The sequence below is a fragment of the Ahaetulla prasina genome, chromosome 2 (assembly GCF_028640845.1).
Source record: "Ahaetulla prasina isolate Xishuangbanna chromosome 2, ASM2864084v1, whole genome shotgun sequence".
NCBI classification, from domain to species: domain Eukaryota; kingdom Metazoa; phylum Chordata; class Lepidosauria; order Squamata; family Colubridae; genus Ahaetulla; species Ahaetulla prasina.
The window spans coordinates 177,013,644-177,037,705 of NC_080540.1; the positions used below are offsets into that span (position 1 = coordinate 177,013,644).

At 40.0% G+C, this 24,062-nt stretch overlaps 1 protein-coding gene across 1 annotated transcript in view; it reads right to left on the reverse strand.

Moving 5' to 3' along the window:
- ARHGAP4 (Rho GTPase activating protein 4) overlaps positions 1–24,062 on the reverse strand; it is a 51,955-nt gene that overhangs the window by 23,399 nt on the left and 4,494 nt on the right. Inside the window, exons 2-6 of the mRNA XM_058171235.1 lie at positions 10,378–10,573; positions 7,545–7,707; positions 5,570–5,632; positions 4,242–4,433; positions 1,125–1,253 (exon numbers count right to left, since the gene is read on the reverse strand). Coding sequence (XP_058027218.1) covers positions 1,125–1,253; positions 4,242–4,433; positions 5,570–5,632; positions 7,545–7,707; positions 10,378–10,573 — 743 coding nt within the window. The remainder of the gene's footprint in view (positions 1–1,124; positions 1,254–4,241; positions 4,434–5,569; positions 5,633–7,544; positions 7,708–10,377; positions 10,574–24,062) is intronic.

Genomic DNA, 24,062 nt, shown 5'->3' on the forward strand with positions numbered 1-24,062 from the left:
GGCTGCACAATGACACAACAAGCACAACTTTTGTTGTTGGTGCATCTTTTCTATGACATGCAAATGACCATCTGTTATAAATGCAGGTCACATTATGAAATTGATAATAGTGTAGAAATAAAGCCATGACAAAGTGTGCAGTAGATTCTGCAAGAAAGGAAAGAGATTCTGCAGGATTTGGAATTTTGTGATTGTAAGATTAGAAATTTATAGTATTTCATTGTTTAGGACCACAGGAAAAAAGACAAACAAGTAGAATGCCCTTAAAGCTTCATATCAGAAATGTAGGACAATTATATCCTAGTGCAGCAAAGAGCTATGGAAAACTCCAACTCTTTATTGTCACCTAATAGTCATCTAAAATTTTATAACCAAGATATGGTAACCCTATTTCAGTTGGTTAGCAGAAATTACTCCAGTATCTTTTTCAAGCTTTCCATTTTCATCTGTGAGGGCTAAACTTATATCACTTTTAAATGGAAAATGCCCCCATTAAAATAGCTGTTAAAATATGGCAGGCACTGCCTTTTCAAAAAAAAAAAAAAAAAACATTCAAGAGTTACAGGAAACTAGCTAACTTCTCTATAATGTATCTTTTAAGACAATGGTTCGCAACCTTTCTGGCTCTGCAGACATGCGGCAGCAGTGGTAATGGGAAGAAGAGGGGATGGTTTCAGGTGTGTGTGCACCACTTGCGCAAAAGCAGCTGTGCGTGCAGGCTCTCCTGCCCTTGCGTACCCGTTTCTAATGGATTGCAGCCCAGCATCGAGCCGCAGACCAGGAGTTGGGGATTTTAAAAGATACCCATGTCCCACAGTCTTGATCCAGTTTTAATACTGATGCATACGCTCTCCTTTTCCAAAAATTTTTTGGAACTACAGTTCTGTGAAGAGAGTGCATGTAACCTATGAGCAATTTCAACATTCCCACCATACAAGTTGCAGGATACCTTAGATAAGCCACGAAGTTACACTGGAAGACCAGTATTGATATATATATGGACTCGTGCCCTTACATAAACAGTGACAAAAGGAATCCATATAGGCAACCAAAGCTTTGGCAGTTGCTAACCCCTATGTTGCTGACCCCTATGTTGCTGATGGGCATGGAGAAAACTGACTCACATCTAGCAGGTCGGCAACATCGCGTACATAGTAGTTGCTCATGGCAGAATTAGCGGTATGTAGATTCAACAAGTAATCATTCCGAGCCTTGGCACATTTCAGTTTGCTTTCCAGGAATTTAGATTGTCTCTGTGAAGATCAAGAAATCGTGAGGTTAAAATTCCAGACTGTCCTTCCTTCTTCCCTCCACTTAGTACTTTTGCAAACATCTTTTTTTTCCTGATAAATAATGGCAACAATTGCTCATAAAGGGAACAACCTCCTTCCTAGCCTGATTCCAGCAGATGTTGTATGATAAATCACTGAGAAAGAAGGAAGAAGAAGATCATCTCTGGAATCATTGAAGAAAATCGCCAAAGGAGCTATGCAGCAAATTTATTCGATAGGCAGCTGGGGAGTGACAGATAACTATTTCTTCATTCCCAGTAATCCCCTTGATGATATTTTTTCCTCCTATCATTCTACTTTCCCATAACTTTTGCATAACAAGAAAAATCTGGTGGGTTCAGAATAAAGTACTATTGCTGGGAATCTTCCCTAACCACTTTTTAACTGATGGATATATTTGAAATATTGTGGATACACTGGAGGCACCATAATTGTCATTTAGTAAGGAAATTGCATAAAATGATTGAAAAAATGTGGGCAGAGCGGTGTTCATAAGTATGATGCTGGGGTTCCAGATCTACTATATATAGTTCATACAGTTTGACTTATAACCACAATGGAGGCCAACATTTTGACTGTAAGGCATTGCGATAATAAGTCAAGGCATCACGTAACTGGACTCGGTTTTATGATTGTTTAATGACCATAATAGAAACACTGCAATCTATTAATAAGCAAATCTAACATATCCAATGAGTTGGGGTGAAATAAAAAAATTCCTCCTACCGGTTCTGTGGGCGTGGCTTGTTGAAGGGAGGTCATGTGACTGGTCTAGGCGTGGCCAACTCGACATCACTCACATCAAGGGGTTTCTCACCGGCCCCTCCCCTCCCAGCCACTCCTTGTCATGAATGGCAGGAAAATGGGGAGGGGAATATTCCTGCCTACCATCCTTCCCTCAGCCTGTGCTGAGATTGAGGAATGGATGACAGGCAGGAAAATCCCCTTCCCCATTTTCCTGCCTTTCACAAAAATGTCTCCATTCCAGCTGCTCCCCCCACCCCTGTCCCACTCCCTCCTAAGGACTAACTTAAAACAGACAGGCTGGAGCAGCTCCATTCTGAATGGAGAGAGAAAAGTTAATATTCTCTCTGCAGCATTTAACATTGAATTCTGTGGCAGAGCGAATGCTAACTTTTCTCCCTCCATTCAGAACAGAGCTGCTGCTCCCTTAATGGTTCCCTCCCAGCCCCTTCCCTCCTGGGGACTATCTTAAAGAGACAAGCTGCAGCAGCTCCATTCTGAACGGAGGGAGAAAAGTTAGCATTCTCTCTGCTGCATTTAACATCATGGGTGGGGCCAAGGAGAGGTAATTACTACCGGTTCGGCGAAGTGATGCCTGTAATCCAAACCAGTAGGATTTCACCCCTGCAATGAGTGGTTTTTTGCCATTTTCTGCTGGTTTCACACAACTGCAGGACGTTGCAGCCAGTTGTAAATGCCAAATTCCTGAAATGCAGTCCCAAGATGACGGAAAGGAGTGTGTGGCAGTTGTAACTTCAAGGACAGTTCATAGGTCACTTTCTTGAAATCTATCCTAACTTCAAATGGTTGTTAAGCAACTGATTGTAAGTTGAGGAATACCTATCCTATTTCCTGTGATACAGGACTCCTCTGTGAGAGTAGGAACAGTGCAAACACCATGTCTGCCTTGCACTACCCCAACAATTCCATTGTTTCCATTGTTAAAATGGCAAGTTTTGACATTTTAAAAAATGTAAAAAAAAAATCAGAACAAGACAAATCACTTCAGAAGTTTTTCTACACACAACATTTAAGCTGTACAATTCAATTGAAAAACAAACTGAAATATTTTAGGGGGAAAATAACAACAAACAACATACAATAGAACTCAGGAACTAAAGGCAGTAAGTGCTATCTAAATGGATTCAAGGAATATAATCTAGGCCAATCTGTCATCAGCTCAAGAATGAAAGCTACAAAGATTCAGTGTGAACTTCATTTAGATGCAAGACCTTAACACTGATATATTCTCCATGACTACAAGGAAGACAAATCTTTAGGACTTTCTTCCAGATTTCTAAGGGGCATAAAGGGAATTCTGGCAAACTCAATAGGCTGGTATCTGTGCGAGCTCAGTTTGCACTGACATTCTAAAATGATTAATGGATTTACGTGAATGTTGGAACAACAGTGTGTTTAGTAGGGGAGACTTGTAACCTATGCTAGTGTTCCTTAAAGACAATTGCTATCGGTTTTATTGTTTAGAAACAGCCTTGTCAGATGGAACCAACCTGCCTCCACCGAGGTCACAAAAGTTTCACATCAGCCCACCAGCAGCAGAAAAAAAAAACCAAAAGAAAAAGAAGTGGTTTGTGGTCTGAACTTACTGCCTCAAATCATTGCTACGTAATAAATGGTCATAGGTTTTGGTTGACCTCAATTGCCAGCCAATCAGTGATCTCTCAAAACTTTCCCCCTTCTGTGGGAAGATTCTCTGGTGCATCTTTGAAAAGGAGCCTCTGGTCATTTCTTGCTTCCTACCCCTGCTCCAGTCTGAAGCTGGAATGAAAAGCTCTATGAATTCCCTCTTCCAAAGAACAATACACTGAAGATCCCTCTTCCCCAAACCTCTCCAGCTCAAAATGGGAAGGGAAGATTCGGATTTATCACTCATATTTCTGCATTTTTCATCCAATATACTGAGCCACAAAGATGCCGAATGTGTTCCTAAAACACACTAACCCACAAAAAAAACTAAAAGTTAATACACACAAATTTATGTCATGCAAATGGCTTTTGTCCTGATCCAGTTAAGCGTGCTGTGTGAACAGGCTGATAGCCCCACAGCTTTAAACCAAACTTATTTGCTCCAATATAAGTCCTAGTATATTCAGTGAACAGTACTAGCATCTTTATCAAAAGACCCAGTCACATTTTGCTCTATGATCAAAATTTCCAACACTCCCACCCCCATCTTCTAGCTACCTTTTCCAGGAGGCGCTCCACCTTCCGAAGTGAAGTGCGTCGAGGGGTTTTGTCAAGTCCAGCCCCACCCGGGGATCCACTAGGATCTGAATGCTTTCCGCCGCTGCGCTTCTCCTCTTGCCGTTCAGCCTCACGCAGCTTCGCCTCGGCGTTCAGGCAATCAATGCGGTAAGTCTGGTATGACTTCATAGCCTACGAATAGACAGAAGCTGATCAGCTCGAACTTGTCGAACTTTGTTAAGAAAGAAGGACAAATCTTATTAGAGGAATAAATAAGCGGAATTTTCGCCAACAATAAAATGTGGCTACAAAAAAGACAAAGGTGGGTTTAGATTACCTCTTTGAGAAGAAACTATTCAGCTCTACTGAATTCTGCTTTCGTCTGACCCCATTTCAAGTACTGTATCCATTTTGGGGCACCACAAATAAAGAGGATTCATAAAAATTAAAACTGGCTCAATGAAAGCCGATCAAGGTGATTGGGGACTAGAAAATAAGCATTAGGAAGAAAGATTTAAGGAGGTTCGGTGTCTTAGTCCCCAGGAAAAAAAAAGGGAGGGTGGATATAACAGCACTCTTTAAATATATGAAACAACGCCACAAACAATGCCTCATTCCAAAAAACAGAACATGAAATTATGGGCTTAAATTTCAAGAAAACAGATTTTCCAACTAAATTATCAGAAAATCCTTCCTGAGCAACATCAGTTGCCTAAAGAGATGGTGGTGTTCAAGCCAACTCTAAACAGCCATCTATTGGGAATAGATCGAGTATTTCTGCTCCAAGCAAACCCTTCCATCCTAAATGCATAGCCTAGGGAAAGGAGGATCTCAGTCTTAGAATAAACACAAAGACTCTTCTATGTCTACTGCTGCAAAATTACTGAGTCATTATATTATTGCCATTTGCCCTACCCTGTTAGAGCAAGGGTGTTAAACTCAATTTCATTGAGGGCTGCAACTGGGTTGTGTTTTACTTCAGTGGGGCTGGGAGGGGACATGGCCAGAGTGGGCATGGCCAGCTCGACATCACTTGTGTCAGGGGCGCCTGTCGAGGTCTGAGTACTTTGCCAGCAAAAATGGGCTTGCGAGCTCCGTTTTTGGCTGCGACGGCCTCCTTCAACCTTCTGCCAGCAAAAACGGAGCTCCATTTTTGCTGGCAGAGGCACCACGAGCCGGTCCTTTGCTGTTACCAGGGTGGCACAGCAGGGCAGATCTAAGCACTCTGCAGGCTGGATCTGACCCCCAGGCCTTGAGTTTGACACCCCGGTGTTAGAGACCAAATGAGATGACGACTGCAGGATAGGGACCCTTTCTTCCCCACTTACCATCTGCAATTCTGAAATTGCCTTCAGGAGCTCATCCTGCATCTGCTGTTCCATCTCTTTGCTCTAACCAGGGAGAAAAAGGGAGGAAAGATTAATAGGGCATCCTGGGCTGCACATAGTCTACTCAACTATAGGGAAAAACAGAGACATTGTTATTGCAGCAGGCTGAGAATCTCAGCTTTGATTTTTAAGAAAACAAATATTTAATCCTTATTGTTATGGAAATATAGTTGCAATCCAGCAAGCAACGCTTGAGAATAATCATAATCATGGCAATGATTAACAAGGATTTCCAGTGACCAAAGGATAGGGCTTCAAATGCTCAGGCAGTTCTTGGCTTCCCTCCAACGACACAAAGGATTTGCATAAGCAGCCTACACTTGCTTTAAAAAAAAAAAAAGCATAAAGGCCAGCCAATTCAGATTCTCACTGCATAAAACTACAGACTATCCTAGCAAGAAATGGTTGAATTCAAGCAAATTCAGATGTAATAGAAAAATATTATTTCCTTTTTTCTGATGGTGCATGTCTAACCTCAAAAAAGTAAGGTCTTAAAAGTAATTTATCACCAAAAAAAACCCCAAAACACCTTTATTTTGCATGCTCCCTATGCTCAGAGAACTGTGATTTGTTTTTCAAGTCAATTTTTGACTCCTGCACAAGTCCCTGCAGTTTTCTTGGAAGATTTTGGAAGCAGTTTGCTATTTCTTAGGTCTGAGAGACAGTAACTGGCCCAAAGTTACTCAGCTGGCTTTGACCCTCAGGTGGGAGTGGAACTCACAGTCTCCCAGTTTCTAAGCTAATGCTTTAACTGCTACATCAAACTGGTTCTCACTTTTCATAGCACCTGTATCTGTAAAATAGAATTCTAGTATCTCTTGCATAAAGCATTTGTAACCTCCAGGATAAATTGTTGAATATAATGTAGGGTCACACAAACTGGTTTCCTGGCTGATTTACCTGGAAGGGCTAATGCCTTCTTAACAATCCCCAATTCCACTGGCTCAACCTAGGATTGCAGATAGCAATACCTAAATCCTGTAAGAGGACTATCTGATGAGTTTGTCTTTTACACTTGATGGGAGCATTTGAGCCTATCCACTCAATTTTCTTCTCTTTGAGAGTTCTTAATTATAATGTTCTCATATAGGGAGGCAAATGCTTGGTTTAAGGCAGCAAGTGCTGAATCCCTTAATACTTTTTAAATGGCAAATGTTCATTTACTGAATATGGTTGTCCTTCTCGGCTTCTTTGCCTGTAGGTAAGATTTAAATAATCAAGAATTGTGAGACATTGACAAAGGGAAGGCTTGCAAACTGCTGAATTTGTGAGCAGATTGTTTTCCGATCAGGTAGTTTAGCATAAGAGCTCCAAATAAAAACTTGGAAATTATTGTGCATGACCTTGAACCTTTGGCGAGCAAGATACAAAACTCAGAGGGAATGACCAATAGAATGGGGCTGCACACAAAGATCACAAGGAGATACTGAATAGAAATAGCACATTGGGCTCAGAGTATAATATTTGAGCCCATTCTTCATAGTGGCATGCCTCTCATACACAATGTCCATCATGTTTGGTGCTGGTACTTCATAACCATGTTCCAGGTCATCAAGCACTGCTCTGCCAGGTATGGAACTGGATCTGAGAAAACATTTCCCATGATTACTTAACAGTCACAGAAACATTAGCCAACTTTTGAATTAATTAAGAGAAGGCTAGGGAAAATATTCTGACACAGATGCTAGAGAGTCATAAAAACTCTTCTTTTTGTCCATTTTCCCTTTTCAATCAGGAATAATAACTGGCTGATGGCAAAGGGTGATTCCAGCAAGAGCAAGACCAAGGGACAGTATAGGTTACAAAGAAGAGGTCTTTGTTCAAGCCTAGGACTCTGTACAAAGACTAACTTTGATAGACATATCAAGGTGACCTGAGGATGGAATCCACCTTGGTCTCATTCCAAAGCACTTACTTTCCGGGCCAATCGCCCCACATCCTCACTGATGTGCACCAACCGAAGCACCAAATGCCCTGTGTAGATTTCACTCAGTGCTCCATGATCCCGGCTTGCCTGCCGTGTCTGATTGAGGATTGTATACCAGCAATTCAAAGGTGAAGGGAGATTCTGGTCCTTCCTGCATGTAAAGAGGGAAGCTCTTTAATCTTGACTGCAGGAACAACACAGTTAGTGTCTACATCCTTAGCTTTTATCATCTTTTATCTCTCTTCCTTATTTGAGGTATATTGGTTCTATTGTTCGCCACCATTTAACCAAGGAAGTAATGAATACCTGAAACTGGTCTTGGCCAAGTCTGGTAATGTGCTGGATGAAGGCCAACTGTCTAAAATTAACTATCACCACCCACAAGGTGGAAAAACTGTCAGGAAGTAGCTAAGCTCTGGAATTGTGATTAGCCTGTTCTAGATCAGTGTGTACTACCTCTGAAAGAGGAGGTCTGCAGGGTGGGGGAGATCCAAAGCTGCCTCTCCATGGTTGTAACAGTGGCAAGGAGTTTGTTTGCACAACCACATTTAGTGTGCCAACTGTGACCATTCCTAAGCCATTTGGACCTAACAACAATGATCACAACACAGTTATAGCCTAACATGAGTGCTATGTTGTGTTTCACCCATTTACACCACAGATACCTTAAGAGACTGCATACACACACACAAATCAAACACGGGTGATAATTGTTACTAAGTGTAGTAACAAAATTTAGGCATTTTTCACTTTTCCTGCTGCTCAACTTCTATGTTCAAATCAATTATCAGAACTCTGCATCTACATGTTTTTTTCCTCACAAGAAGGAGAGCTGCTCTTCATGTGCTGACATTGCACTGGTAACATCAAACCAAATATTGTTGGTGAGGTAACCTAATCATTTTTCCCCTTCTATTCAATTGTGTCTGATTCTTGGAGACTTCCTGGAACAGTTTTCCCTGCAGTTTTCTTAGCAAGATTTTTTCAGAAGTGGTTTGCCATTGCCTGCTTTCTAGAGATGAGAGAAAGTTACTGGCCCAGGGCCACCTAGCTGGCTTTTATGCTTAAGGCAGGAATATAACTCAAGGTCTCTCTGTTTCTATCCCGGTGCCTTAACCACTAGACCAAAGGGCCTCTGGTGGCTCAGACTGCTAAGACAGTCTGTTATTAACAGCAGCTGCTTGCAATTACTGCAGGCCCAAGGTTGAATCAGCCTTCCATCCTTTATAAGGTAGGTAAAATGAGGACCCAGATTGTTGGGGGCAATAAGTTGACTTTGTATATAATATACAAATGGATGAAGACTATTGCTTGACATAATGTAAGCCGCTCTGAGTCTTCGGAGAAGGGCAGGATATAAATGCAAATAAAAAAAAAACTCAGCCTAGTCATAACATAAAGCATTTATATCCTCCAAGGTAAATTGTTGAATATAATATTGGGTCACACAAATTTATTTGCAGATTATGTCATCAACCATCCTAATATATTCAGACTTAACCCCCACCATCAGACCTTCCATCAGCAACCCACATTTCCTTCATCTGCCATCCCACCAGTTGTTTTCTCCACTGCTGGCCACCTCCAGAAATATTAAAAAAAAAAAAAAGCAAAACCTGGCTTTCCTTAACAATATCAGATTTGCTTTTAAGAAAAGGTATCTCTTGGATATGATTGATACATTCTGCTTAATTTCTCAGAGGAGGTCACCACCCATGAGAACCAAGCAGGGTGAAATAAGCCCCTGCAGTTTTCTCGGTAAGATTTTGGAAATGGTCATTGCCTTCTTCTTCACAGGGCTAGCAGAGAGGGACTGGCTCTGTGTCACTCACCTGGCTTTCTTGCCTAAGATAGGTACTATTGATACTATATACTCTGGACCTTTTCATTTGGAAATCCATCTTATATATTATGATATTCCAATCAATTATACCATAACTATGTTAAAGTATTAATCAATGTTTTATTCTATATTTATACTGCACTTAGTTACAAGCATATGGCTCACTCATGTCAAGCATCACATCTGCTTCAAGCTGTTCTGCTGACTATTACCTTTCAAGAATCCAGGGATATTTTTTGGGGGGGTAGGTTTTTTTTAATCAATCATTGCTTTCATATGCTTACATAAAATATATGTTGATGTTGTTGTACATTGAATTTTCTTTATAAAATATTCCTAACAGGAGGGTCTACATTACCTGATACAAAAATGTCATCCCCAGGAATTTTCTGTCGGTAGTATGACACTGAATCACAGATTATGAAATGTGCTCCACTAAAACTGAACTGCAGTATTGACTGAAGAATAGGTAAAAGGTCAAAGGGATTATGAGAGGGAGTGTATCCCGTATTTCTAGCTCTCCCAAGAGATTGGAAGGCTGGGAAAGATTAATCAGTTTTCTAACAAAAAGCAGAAGGGGAGGGGATGAGGCATGATAGCATCAACCCAAGCACACTGAGAGGAAATGGGCTAATAACAAACATTCCAACAACGGTGGCCTCCAAGTACAGAATTACTGGTTATCAACTCATGAACTTTCTACTTCTTCCTGTATAGTTACCTGCTGTAACGTCTCTTAGATATAATAAGATATATATAATCACCACTGCACTGACTTACACACAAAATGGATGCCAGGAAAGACCTTGTCAGGAAAGCTCCAAGGATCAAACTCTTGACATTTACTGTTCAATAATGTCTCTAAACTTTTTTCCCCCAGCTTCTTCTCACACAATCATCACCCTCAAGTTATCTCTGTGGAACTTCCTTCTCAACATCTGTTCACCCCTCCCTCCTGAAGAATCCAAAGACTCTAACCTGAAATTCTGATGCTCCTTGGAACCACGTATCTTAGCCGAGAAACGTTCAGACAATTTCTCCAGTCCTCTGGAATATTCTTGTTCCACTTCAGCCTTCCGGCGTAGGAAGTCAGCCACATCTTGGAGCAACTGCTGTCGACTCTCTGCCTGAGAGTCAAGACCTCGGACTTGCTCCCCCATCTGCCAGCGCATTTCTGAGACAGAAGCACAGATTATAGCAGAGAGGAAGGTTTGGAGAACAAGAGTTTCTGTAAATTGGAGGCATTTTCTTAAAACATTGCTCTGTTGGGAGTTGCACTCCTTCTGAAAATGTTGGTTTGTAGATCTTCCTAAATCCATGGCACCTACTTCAATAGCAGGTGGAAACCATGACCCGAGATTCTTCACACAGCTTTGGCTGATACACCAGTTACAACCTTACTTGGATCAGGATGCCCACCAAAAGTAAATCCAACGTTGATTACCACTCAGTTACTTACTGGTACTTATAATATAATTTATATGGAGTTAGTTCTCTTTCAACACGATTTGGATGATGCAACTGATACAGAATATGTGGCTAAACTATTGGTGGGATAACCCTACCAATGCCAAGCAACACCAATTCTGATGTTGTTCCATTCATTATTGATGCAGTTTCCAGACCTAAAGTGCTACTGTATTTGATGCACCATCAGGATACCTCAGGCGGAATGGGACAACTTGATGCAGCCAAGTTGCTGTGGCCAACTCGGCACAGCCAAATCGCCCAGGCCAACTCACCGCGGGACAACTTGCTGAGAGACAATTCAACAATCCAATTTAAGTATTTAAAATTATTAAAAAATTATTGTAATTTCTGTCATTCACATTTCATTTTGTCCCTCCATTTACATTCTTTTTTTAATGATTTTACTCAGGTTTTTTGATATTAATGTAACTCTTGTCCCACAACGAGTTGCTTAGCAGCGAGTTTGTTCCAGCAAATTGGCCACACCAATTTGGTTGCGCTGAGTTGTCCTAGACCAGGGGTCTCCAATCCTTGCAACTTAAGCCTAGAGGACTTCGACTTCAACTTCCAGAATTCCCCAGCCTGCTTTGCTCCAGGCTTAAAATTGCCAAAGTTGGAGACCCCTGTCCTAGTCACTACCTCAGGCAGTGCCTAGCTAGAACAAAATCTTTCCTCCTGATTCAGACACACAGAGAAGGCCTATTAAAGATTTCTCCTTCAAGAGACGTAACTGAGAAAGCAGGCCTTCTCTTTCACAGCCTCATTCTTTGAAACCTTCTCGCCATGGAGTTATGTGGTTCTTGCAATTTTTGCTTTTCACAGAGAGATGATGAAATCTATTTCTGCAAGCCATTATTCCAAACTGATTGTTAGACCAGAATTATGTGATTATGACTTGATCATTTTATTATATGATTGCATTATGGCTGGTTGCACAATCAGTCAGATATTGAGACTGGAATCTGGCTATTTTATTCACCTATTGATTTATTATTACTATAATAGCTGCAATTATTTTCCTTGCTTTGTTTTATTATTTTCACAAGGTTTTTGCCACCCAGCGTCCACTAGGATGGAGGTTGGATACAAGCACTGCTGAATAAATAATGCTTTTAGGAAAAGCTGAAAGGAGGACCATCACAACATGGCGTCCCATTCAGCTAGCTTGTCTCTCTATCAAAGAAGTTATTTGTCTAGTTTCGAAAGCAAAGGATGCTTTTATAATCCTGCTTTTAGACTGAGAGTAATCTTTTGTAGTCACACTAAGTAGATGTTGAATTACCCTAGTAAATGAATCACTCAGGATTTTTAATACCATCGTGCAAACTTTTAAAATGTAAAAGATCTGTTCATCAATTTTACTACTTAAAAAGGAAAGACAATATAAATGGGAGAGGGGGTGTCTGTAGCATAGAGGAAACAGGCCATTCAGTATTATTTTCATTCAGCTTCTGTTATGAATTGACATCAGTTTTTACAGCTCAAAGTTACTTATGGCAAGAATAAATACAGGTAGTCCTCAACTCACAACGGTCCATTTAGTGACCGTTCAAAGTTACAGTGGAACTGAAAAAAGTGACTTATGACTGTTTTTCACACTTATGACCATTGTGGCATCATAGTCGCATGACAAAAATTTGGAACGCTTGAAAACTGGTTCATATTTATGATGTTTGCAATGTTTCAGGGTCACGTGATCAGCTTTTGCGACTTTCTGACAAGCAAAGTCAATGGGGAAGTCAGAGTCACTTAACAACCATGTCACTAACTTAACACAGTGATTCATTTAACAACTGTAGCAAGAAAAGAGATAAAAGGGGGGAAAATTCATTTAACAAATGCCTCAGTAACAAAAATTTTGACGTCAATTGTGGTTGTAAGTTGAGGACTACCTGTACATCTGAAAAAACTACTGTGTGCTTCTGCAATAATTTAATTCCCCTCAACTTGACATCTATGTAATATATATTTGGCCAAAAAACAAGAATATATTCATAGATTTTTCAGCCGTCTTATTCACTGGAAAGTTAAATAATGAAACACCCCAGGTATTACTTGGAAGTAATACTTCCAAGTCTGTTAACAAATATAAACTAAATATAAATCAAATATTTCCACTTTACATCAGTATGCAAACCCAGTTATCTCCTGACAAGCCCTCTATAATTAGGATCTTCAAAAACATGATGTAAGAGTCTTAAAGACAATATTATTTTAGAGGCAATATTGAGAGATTTTTTAAAAACACTGTCAGTTTCACAACACCCTTCAAGAAGAGAATTGACAAGGAAGCAACAGATTACAAGTGGGAAGAAAAAGCATCGGTGAATAATTGCAAGCAGACACCTCCCTCTTTGATTTGGAGGCCCTGATTTCCCAATTGTAGTTTATACCAAGGGATTTATATAACAGAGGGATTGGGATGTTTCTTAGTAGAATGAAAAATGTTCTCTGGATATACTTAGGGATTCTCTACTATTATTTTCTTGTATACAAGAAAGAGATACGTCCTGGCATATATTATTTCCAGAAGGAGGGTAAAGAAATATAATACAAATCTGATCCATTACAGAAATAATCCTGCATTTCCTATCTGCAAGCTGAAGAGATTAAGGAAACAGCAGACACCTTACAGCAGAATTGCAGATGCTCTTCTGGAATCCATAAATTCCACAGAGTTTAGTAGTTAGGTAAGAGGAGTCTCTGCCCACATGTTGTGGATCATCAGAGCTTATAAACAAAAGGTCTGATAATGAGAGAGAGAAAAATTATACACAAGAATGTTTCTTCGCAGACAGCTATCTTAAATACTCTCATAAGAAACTACAAGCATAGTAAATAGGCACCGTACCTAACAATACCTTGAGACTTAGAGACACAGGTGCCCAAGACCAAATTCTGGCAACCTTCAGGAGTCAAGAGGTATCTGGACACAACAAACACACAAGTAAGGAGAAGGGAAGAACAAATCCAGAAATTAGCAAAATTGATCCCTAAGGGAAGCTTCTGTTGGTATCTTCCAAGGCATGGGGCTTTCAAAGCCAAGCTGAGCCAACAAACTACTACAGGCTCAGTTCCTGATAGGGAAAAACATGCTGTAAAAATGCTGCCAAGTTTCCTCTGGATGGATGGGAACTCCACCACTTCTTGGATTCTGCAGTTTCCCACTCCCACTTATTGGAGAATGGCACAATTGGCTTTTACAGCTTTCTGTCTCATCCAGTCCCCATTGTTTTGGGTCTTTTATCTGAACTATACTGTATTCTGCCAGACCATACAGAGCAGGTAGATGAGCTAACTTCTGGTAAAGACCAGACAATGTTCAGGAGGCCTTTTACCATACCATCCACACTCTTTCACAACAACCCCAATCAAGGCAGTCTTCTCTACTTCCAGTGAATGGTGAGGCTGAGACATAAGGATTTTCAAATCATTTCCTCTTTTCTTTGCAAACTTTTCTCAATATTCAGGGCCAAATTCTGCTGCTGGTAGCAGAAACCCATAGCTGCATCTCCGCAGGCAAGGAATCCATCTCACACCTTTTTTGTCACCAACAGCAATAACTGCCAGAACACTCCTAGATTCTTCATCATCTTTTGGCAAGTCATTGGTCTAGGAAGGCTCCTCTCCCCTTACATAGCAATAGCACTTAGACTTATATAGCGCTTCATAGTGCTTTACAGCCCTCTCTAAGAGTCAGCCTATTGCCCCCAACAATCTGGGTCCATATTTTACCGACCTCGGAAGGATGGAAGGCTGAGTCAACCTTGAGCCTGGTGAGATTCGATCTGCCAAACTGCTGGCAGCTGGTGATCAGCAGACGTAGTCTGCAGTACTGCATTCTAACCACTTCGCCACCGTGGCTCATTACATGCTACGAGATAAGCAATTACTCTTTTCAAAATACCACACTGTGCTTTCCATGGAACCACTGGTATTGTCCCTTAGTTGCTATATGAAAGAGGCAGACTGAAATCTTGACTCATACAGTACTATATATGATCTCCCTTCAGTTGCCTCAGGAATGGGATTCTGAGTAGGAGAAGAATTAGGATGAAAGTAGGGCATCCCTCTATTCTCTGCTTACGTGATGGTACGAAGGTGATATAAACACCACTATCAGTCTATGTGAAGCAGTAAATGAGGTGGGGAGCAGTTGAGAGCCAGACTTTTTAGGGCAAAGATTGCAATTAAGTCAGCAGCCAAGAACTGCCCAGCTTTTAAGATCAAGCAGCACATGGCAAAGGGCCCATTAAATTGTAGGGCAGGATAAGGACTATTTCACCATGCAAAATCCCATGATATTAATTTATGCTACATGGGGAGAGAATCCTCTCTCCAACTTTCCTTATGCTGAACCTGTAACTTGTGAACTACTCCTGGTCTTTTGCCTGGCCATGCTGAGTCAGTTTCTTACCTCCTGTTGTATAGAGTTGTTAAGCCAGTCATGCAAAAGGTGAGTGAGGGTATTTCTTTTCTTCCCACTGGTTAGACTTAATCTTCCATTTCTAATCCCTTTGTCCCAACTGGTATTTATGCTTGTATGCAAATGCTTTCTCTTTTTCACTTCTTCTTGAGCCTCCTTGTGGTTGCTTATCAAAAAAGTATTGTCCTGAATAGGTCTTGATTCCCCATCCCAGGAGAGTTAAGCATGCTTTGTACTCCATATCTGAAGGAGCAAATGCTGCAGCTGGTTCACCTTTCCACTCTGTAAGGAAGTAAACCTTACAGAGGGAAGCCAAACTGGGGACTGGCCATCAATGTGAAGTTCTGTATGTTTAGAATGATTTAGCAGGCAGGCTGGCATTGGTGCCCCGTAAGCTTTGGTATCCTAGGGCAGTGCCTGCCCATCCTTATATTCATCCTTATTTTTTAGGCAACCCTTCGCTGGAGGGGAGTTTTATGGCATCATTCTGTGGTATGAGTGTAACAATGCAGAAGTGAGTCTTATGAAGAAGGTCTCTGTCTTTAAGAGTGACAAAATCTTGGGGAACATATTTTTATATCTATTACTGGTACTAACTTATTCCTTAAAAAAAAAAATCACAATCTCATACAGCATAGACAACCCTCTTAAATGAAACATGTAAATTACTTCATGACATTATGTGCTAAAAATATTTTAAACATAAGAGTTAACACGATGAATCTTTTTTTCTTGTAGATGATGAGCAATTTATTTGCAAAAAAAGCCCTCAATTTCCTGCAATCAACCAAGCTGAAATGACAGACTTAATTGGTTGGCTTCCCTTTTCTCATCATAGCAACAAATAAAGCTCTCAAAATAAATGCCTTTTGTCCTTCATTTACTGCGACACACATCTAGGAATCTTTCCTTTAAGTCAAAATCCATGACATTTTAAGATCATTTCATCTGCTTTCAAAATGAAGAAATGAACTAATGTTGTATCAGTTCAAAGCATTCTTGTCAACAATAATTCTTATTGTAAAGCAGCAATAAATACTACCAATGCAACTACTACTTAATAAATCAGTAGTGTCTTTAGTTTTATGCAACTAATATGTATCTTTTCACAAATTAACCACATGATCTATGATCTGTTCCATCCAGGTCAACAGGCAATTAATTTTTAATTAATTTTTTCAACACAAAATTCTCTATATACAAAACATTTCCTCTTTAAACATGGAATTGCTGTTGGAAGTCACCTAATATAGTTGATTCCTGTCATTTGCCAAGAAACGTATTTGCCAAGAAAAGAGTTTGGATACCGGTTTTGGAGAAGCATGTGTGTTTCTGTGTGTGTGTTTAAGGAAATAAAAATATAATTTGGGAGCATCTCTGTCAATCAGAGTATTGATATTACAACTCAAAACATTTAGCCGTTCTAGCTGGAAATCTAGGGATATATAGAATAATACATCTATAACAGTGGCCCCCAACTTTTTGGGTACTAGGGACCGGTTCCGTGGAGAGAGGTTTTTCCACAGACCAGAGGGGGCGTGGTTTTGTGTGCTGCCTGCATCTGGTGTATGGGGCTCCGCTTGTTTACGGCACTCAATTTTTGGCATGCATGGTGCTGGTCCAGGGGGGTTGGGGACCCGGGATCTAGAGCAGGGGTGCCAAACTTGCATCGTCGCAGCATCATCATATGCGTATCATGTTTTTTTTCTCCTTCACTAAACCGGGCCTGGGTTTGGCCAGAGTGTGATGCATCCAGCCCGTGGGCCATGAGTTTGACACCCCTGATCTAGAGGATATGCCATGGATATAAAACATCTACACACCACTGTTAAAATGTCAAGTTTTTGAGATGTAAAAAAAAAATCGGACCAAGATAGAACACTTCTGAATTTTTCCACCTTTATTGGAAAGTATTGAACACAAACAAATATCATTTTAGAAGGGAAATGACATACAATAAATAGTATGCAACACCCTTAAAGTAATAGGTTGCTGAAGTGCCTTTTGGTTTTATGACAATATTCAGTCTTTTGGGGTAGGAGCCTATTAGCATGGCACAAAGATTGTCTTGGGAATCTTTGTCTACCCTTCCTTGCAAAAAGCCCTTCAAATCTGTCAAATTTCAAGGGCAATTCCTGTGCACACCTCTCTTCAGGTCACTCCACAGTTTTTCAATTGGATTCAGGTCCAGGCTCTGTGTAGGCCATTCCAAAACTTTGATATTCTTTTGGTGAAGCTATTATTTTGTTGATTAGGGGGTATGCCTTGGGTCATTGTCTGCTAAAAAAAATCACCGCTGGTGCTATCGGATCGCGAGATCAGGATAAATCCAGCTGAATTTCACCACTGGTCTTCACTGTATTCCATGGTATATCCAATGCCTTAGAAATTTTTGGCATCCTTCTCCTGACTGATACTTTCCAACAATGAAATGCCTTTCATGCTTTGTTAGCTCTTTGAAGACCACAGCTTTTGCTGTAAGAGTCAACTGAGGAAATGTCAGAAAAATCCTACTAGAACAACTAAACTTTACATGGGCTTGATCAGAATTACATTAATAGTGTGCTACACAGTTTGAATGTGATTGGTTAATTCTGAACACAGCCATTTCCCTACTTACAAAAGGGTGTGCACACTTAACCACATCATTACATGTTTTTTATTGTTAATTCTTTCCCATAAACAATTTTAGTTTGTTTTTCAGTTGAACTGTACAGCTTACATGTTATACTGTATTCAATATGCAAAAAAAATCTGAAGTGAATTATCTTGGTCTCATTTCTTTTACATTTCAAAAACCTGCATTTTAACAGGATTGTGTAAACTTTTTATATCCTCTGTAAGGTAGAAAAAGTTGGACTACGGCCCCTCTTAATTTCATGCTGAGACTGTTTCTCATAAATTATCAATAAGATAACTTTCTTAGAAAACCTAAGTTTTAATGAATACTATCACATTTCTGCATATTTCTTTCTATCTATACTGCCCCTCCGAATTTGGTATGCTTAGTCCTGATGTTACTATCACAGTTGACCCCATAATTTATGTTGCTAAGTGAAACACCTGTTAAGTGAGTTTGCCCCATTTTACGACTTTTCTTGCCATAGTTGTTAAATGAATCACTGTAGTTTTTAAGTTAGTAACATGCTTGTTAAGTGAATATGGCTTCCCCACTGACTTTGCTTGTCCGAAGTTTGCAAAATGTGATCACATGATCCTCGGACATAGCAACCGTCATAAATATGAACCAGCTGCCAAGCATCTGAATTTTGATCACATGACTATGGTGACACTGCAACAGTCATTAGTGCAAAAAGAGTCATAAGTCACTTTTTTCAGTGCTGTTGTAACTTTGAACAGTCACTAAATGAACTGTTGTAAGTTGAAGACCTGTGCTAGTATCAGGTAAGAAACCATAAACCTGTACAGTATTGTAAAAAATCAAGGCTAGTAATTCACTTAATAACGCCGTGTGGCTCAGGCTGTAAGAAGCCTGTAATTAAACACAGCTGCCTGCAATTACTGCAGACTCGAGTCCCACCAGGCCCAAGGTTGACTCAGCCTTCCATCCTTTATAAGGGAGGTAAAATGAGGACCCAGATTGTTGGGGGGGCAATAAGTTGACTTTGTATATAAATATACAAATAGGATGAGACTATTGCCTTACACAATGTAAGCCGCCCTGAGTCTTCGGAGAAGGGCGGGATATAAATGTAAATAAACAAATAAATAAATAAATAAACATCTATAAAAACAAAATACAAAGGTAAAATAAAAGCAGACTCAGGTTGGATTTGATGCAGAGAGGCACAACTTGCATTACGATGTCACTGCTGCGATCAAGCCATCCAAAAGCCACACCTTGGAGCAAAATTGCATATATAGATATTAAATTACATACCAATGCTGACAGCTGAATACTGCTTCTCAATGATTCTAGCAAGTATGACTGTATAATTAAGTATTATGACAAGAGACCTAGATCTACATAAAGAAAAACAGTGGCTTCAAAACCTATGCAAAAAGGAAGCCCATTCTTACTGAACAATCATTCTTGTAAATTGGAAAAGGAAAAGAATGCGCCCTTTTCATGTCATGCTCATAGTTTCACACTGGCATGGACAAATTAATGTATGCCCTGCATATATTCAACTATCATATATAAGAAAACGTACTTTAACCATTTCAAAAATCTCCATTTTTGGGGGGGTGGGAGGGGGCGTGCAAAGAAATGCAGAGAGAGGCATTAAGAGTCCCGTAGCTTGTCATGTTCTCTTTGACAACTCTATTGGCTGATGAACACAAGAGAACGTAATCCAAATTGCATGCAGTGGCACAGTGCTAAATGGAGCTCACACTGGTTTCATGTATCTTCACATTGAAATAGGCTTGTAAACAATTCATCTGGAGAGCTAGCGTAACAATTTACAACAGGGAACACCGGGTAGGTAGGTAGGGGGATGGAGGGAGGGAGATTAGAAAGAAGATGATAGAGTGATAATAGATAGATAGGCAGATAGATATAAATTGTGTGTGTGTGTGTGTGTGTGTGTGTGTGTGTGTGTGTGTGTGTGTGTAAAACATATACCCACACTTCCTTTTTTCACTTGCAAAGTATGACCTATACAATATATAGTGAATTCAATAGGATTCAAGTCAAGGCTCTGGTTGGGACACTCTAGGACATTCAGAGAGTTCTCTCTAAACCACTCGTGTGTAATCCTGGCTGTGTACTTAGGATCGTTGTCATGTTGGAATGTGAACTTTCAGCAAAATCTGAAGTCCTGAGCACTGTGGAACAGATTTTCATTGTGGATATCCCTATATTTGCTCCATTCCGCTTTCCCTCAACCCTGACCAGTCTCCCAGTCCCTGCTGCTGAAAAACAGTCCCACAGCATGATGTTGTAACCACCGTACTTTACTTTTGGAATGATACTGGGCAGGTAATGACCAGTGCCTGGTTACATCCAGACATAACATTTAGAATTGAGGCCAAACACTACAATCTTATTTTTATTTATTTTTATTTGTCACAACAGTATATATAAGCATAAGCATGAAAATAACTATATAATATATAAGCATATATATGAGCATAAGTATGTGATAACTATATTAATTGGATATAATGAAAGGAAACAATAGGACAGGAACGGTAGGCACGTTTGTGTTCTTATGCACGCCCCCTACGGACCTCTTAGGAATGGGGTGAGGTCAATAGTAGACAGTTTTTGGTTAAAGCTTTGGGGATTTTGAGAAGAGACCACAGAGTCAGGTAGTGTATTCCAAGCATTAACAACTCTGTTACAGAAGTCATATTTTCTGCAGTCAAGATTGAAGTGGTTAACATTAAGTTTAAATCTATTGTTTGCTCTTGTGTTGTTGTGATTGAAGCTGAAGTAGTCTTCAACAGGAAGGACATTGCAATAGATGATTCTATGAGTTAAACACAGGTCCTGTCAAAGGCGGCGGAGTTCTAAGTTTTCTAAACCCAAGATTTCAAGTCTGGTGGAATAAGGTATTTTGTTGTATTCAGAGGAGTGGAGAACTCTTCTTGTAAAATATTTCTGGACACATTCAATTGTATTGATGTCTGAAATGTGATATGGGTTCCAGACAGGCGAGCTGTATTCAAGAATTGGTCTAGCAAATGTTTTATAAGCTCTGGTTAACTGTGTAGTGTTTCTGGAGAAGAAGTTACATAAGATTAGGTTTACAACTCTTAAAGCCTTTTTTGCAATGTAGTTGCAGTGGGCATTGGCACTTAGATCATTGGATATGAAAACTCCAAGGTCTTTAACAGGGTGGGGATCATCTGTAAGGTAATGTCCATCGAGTTTGTATTTAGTGTTTAGATTCTTTTTTCCAATGTGTAAGGCAGAGCATTTGCTGGTTGAGATTTGGAATTGCCAAATCATTCTGACACAAAGTCAAGGTTTTTTTGAAGGGTAGCTGTATTGTTGGTAGTGTTAAATATTTTGACATCGTCAACGAAGAGAACACAATTACTTTTAATTATTTTTAATCTTGGTTTCATCAGATCACAGAATCTTGTTCCTCACAGTGTGAGATTCCTTTAGGTGCTTTTTGCTCCGAGGAGAGGCTTCTGTCTAGCCACTCTGCCATAAAGCCCAGATCAGTGGGGGGCTGCAGTGATGGTTGTTCTTCAGGAATTCTGTTCCATCTTCACAGAGGATCTCTGGGGCTCAGACAGAGTGACCATCGGGTTCTTGGTCATTTCTCTTACTAAGGCCCTTCTTTCCCGATTGCTCAGTTTGATTGGACGACCAGCTCTTGGAAGAGTCCTGGTTGTGCCAAATTTCTTCCATTTGAGAATTATCAAGGCTTCAGTGCAGTAGAAATTTTATTGTAGCCTTCCCCAGATCTGTGCCTTATAATAATCCTATCTCGGAGCTCTGCAGGCAGTTTCTTTGACCTCGTGGCTTTTGCTCCGCTACAGTATGCATTGTCAGCTGTGAGGCCTTCTACAGAGAAGTGTATGCCTTTCCAAATCATGTCCAATCAATTTAATTTACCACAGATCGACTCCAATCAAGGTATAGAAACATGTCAGTGACGATCAAGAGAAATGGAGGGCACTGGAGCTAAATTTCAAGTGTTGTTGTTGCAAAGGATACTTATGCCAATGTGATATTTCAGTTTTTCCTTTTTAATACATTTACAGCCATTCTGTTTTCACTGTGTCATTATGGGGTACTGAATGTAGATTAATGAGAAAAAATGAATTTCTACAACTATAGAGTCAGGCTGCAATATAACAAAATTTACAAAAGTGAAGGGGGTCTGAATACTTTCTGAATGCACTGTACATATGGAAACATCATCGGGCAGAGTGGAGGATTGTCCTACAAGAGACATGGTCATATGATGTAAATATTCTAGAAAAGTGTAGGAACAATGCAAGCAGTGGTATTGTGTGCAAAATTCAGCTTCTAGTCCCCTGAAAGTGTGAGATTTACACTTGAAAATGTGTGAGAAGCCAATGCCTGCTGAAACTGCAGGTCAGCTTAGACGCTAGATATTATCAAATGATTATGGAATTACGTTTCTGAGCAATGTATTTTGCATCTACCCTTGATATCACAAGGTATGTGTGTGCATATTGGTTGATTGATTGAATAAATTTATGTCACCCATCTCACCCAAATTTATGAAATATGGAAGGTTGCTGGGTGATATACAGCATTAAAAATACTAGAATCCAAAATAATGGGAAGAGAATAATATGTTGAGGAAGAAATGTTTCCTGATTTAGCATGAACAGGTTTTATGTTAACAGAAGAAGTAAGAATGAACTTAAAAAAAAAATTAAAATAAAAAAAATCTATTAAAATTAAAAATGAATTCCTTCCACCAACACTCAGCCTAGAATTCAAAAAACCATGATCCATGTCAGACCCCAGGGTGCTGGAAGTCTATTGCTTAATGGGATGGGGGCATTAAGAAAGGAGCCAGCAAATAAGGATGGGGGGGAACACATCTGCTTTATCTACCAGCTTTATCAACAGAAACAAGGCAGAAGAGTGAAGAGACACAGAAATGGATAAAGCCCTTCCCCCACCCCTCAGCACAAAAGCCTCTGAAAAATCAGAACTGACAACTCGGAAGCTATACTCAACGGGGAGAGAAAACTCAGCTGGGAACATGGAGAACGGAGAATTAGTTGACTGGAGAGAAAAAGGAAGGCAGTGATATCAGGCCATTCCCCATCCCCTACCCCCATGCAAGGTCTTGATTCAGCAACAAGATAAGGCACAAAGCCAAGGATATGAGAAAGAAGGACAAAATAAGAAAGCCTTTAAGAAGTATTTGCTTCATTCCAGTAAGCCATAGAGAAGACAATGAAAATAATCTATATTAATTGCACTAACAAATACTGGAGTCAGGCATTCAAGAGTCTACAAATAATCCGATTTATCACATGCCTCAAATCTTCGCCTGAACACAGCTACAGGAAGTCCTCGACATATACTGCAAGTGGGACTGGAATTTCCATTGTAAAACATTACCATTGTAAGTCAAGTCAGACCCAATTTTATGACAATGTTTACTGCAGTTGTTGTTAAGTGAATTCACTTTCCCCAAGGGGTGTCTTTTGCCAGAAATCAGCAGAAAAGGTAACGAGCAATGATCATGTGAGTGAAGGAGGCTGCAGCTGGTAGCAAATGTGAGCCAATTGCCAAGCACCCAAAATGCAATCACCTGACCCCAGGGATCTTGTGACAGTCATAAGTCACTTTTTCTGAAATCATCATTAACTTTAAACTGTCATTAAAAGAACAGTCATAAGTCAAGCACTACTTGTAATACTATATTCTTCTCATGCAAACTGTCTTGTTCTTTAGAAAGTAGTTTGCTTAAAAAAGAACGACTTAGTGATGCAATTGCAAGGATTTTATTTATTAAGATATATCTGCCTGCCTTCAAATTTTTATGGTGGTTCAAACAGATTATGTTACCCTTATTGAGTCTCCAGCTAATCTGGTATCCAAAACTCAAGTACCTCAGAGCAAATTCTAGTTCTCTAAGGTTCTCCTTCCACTCCTTAACCTTGTGCCTTCTAGATGTGTTGGACTACATCCTCCATTATTCCCAGTCAATATGGCCAAACGTTGTCCTATTAGGAACTGTTGGAGATGTAACCTAACACACTCAAGGGGCAGTATGCCCACCATTGCAGCTTAGCTAGCTTCATCTTATACCTTGAATTAACTTGCTTTGGTCCCAACCATTTTACAGTACTG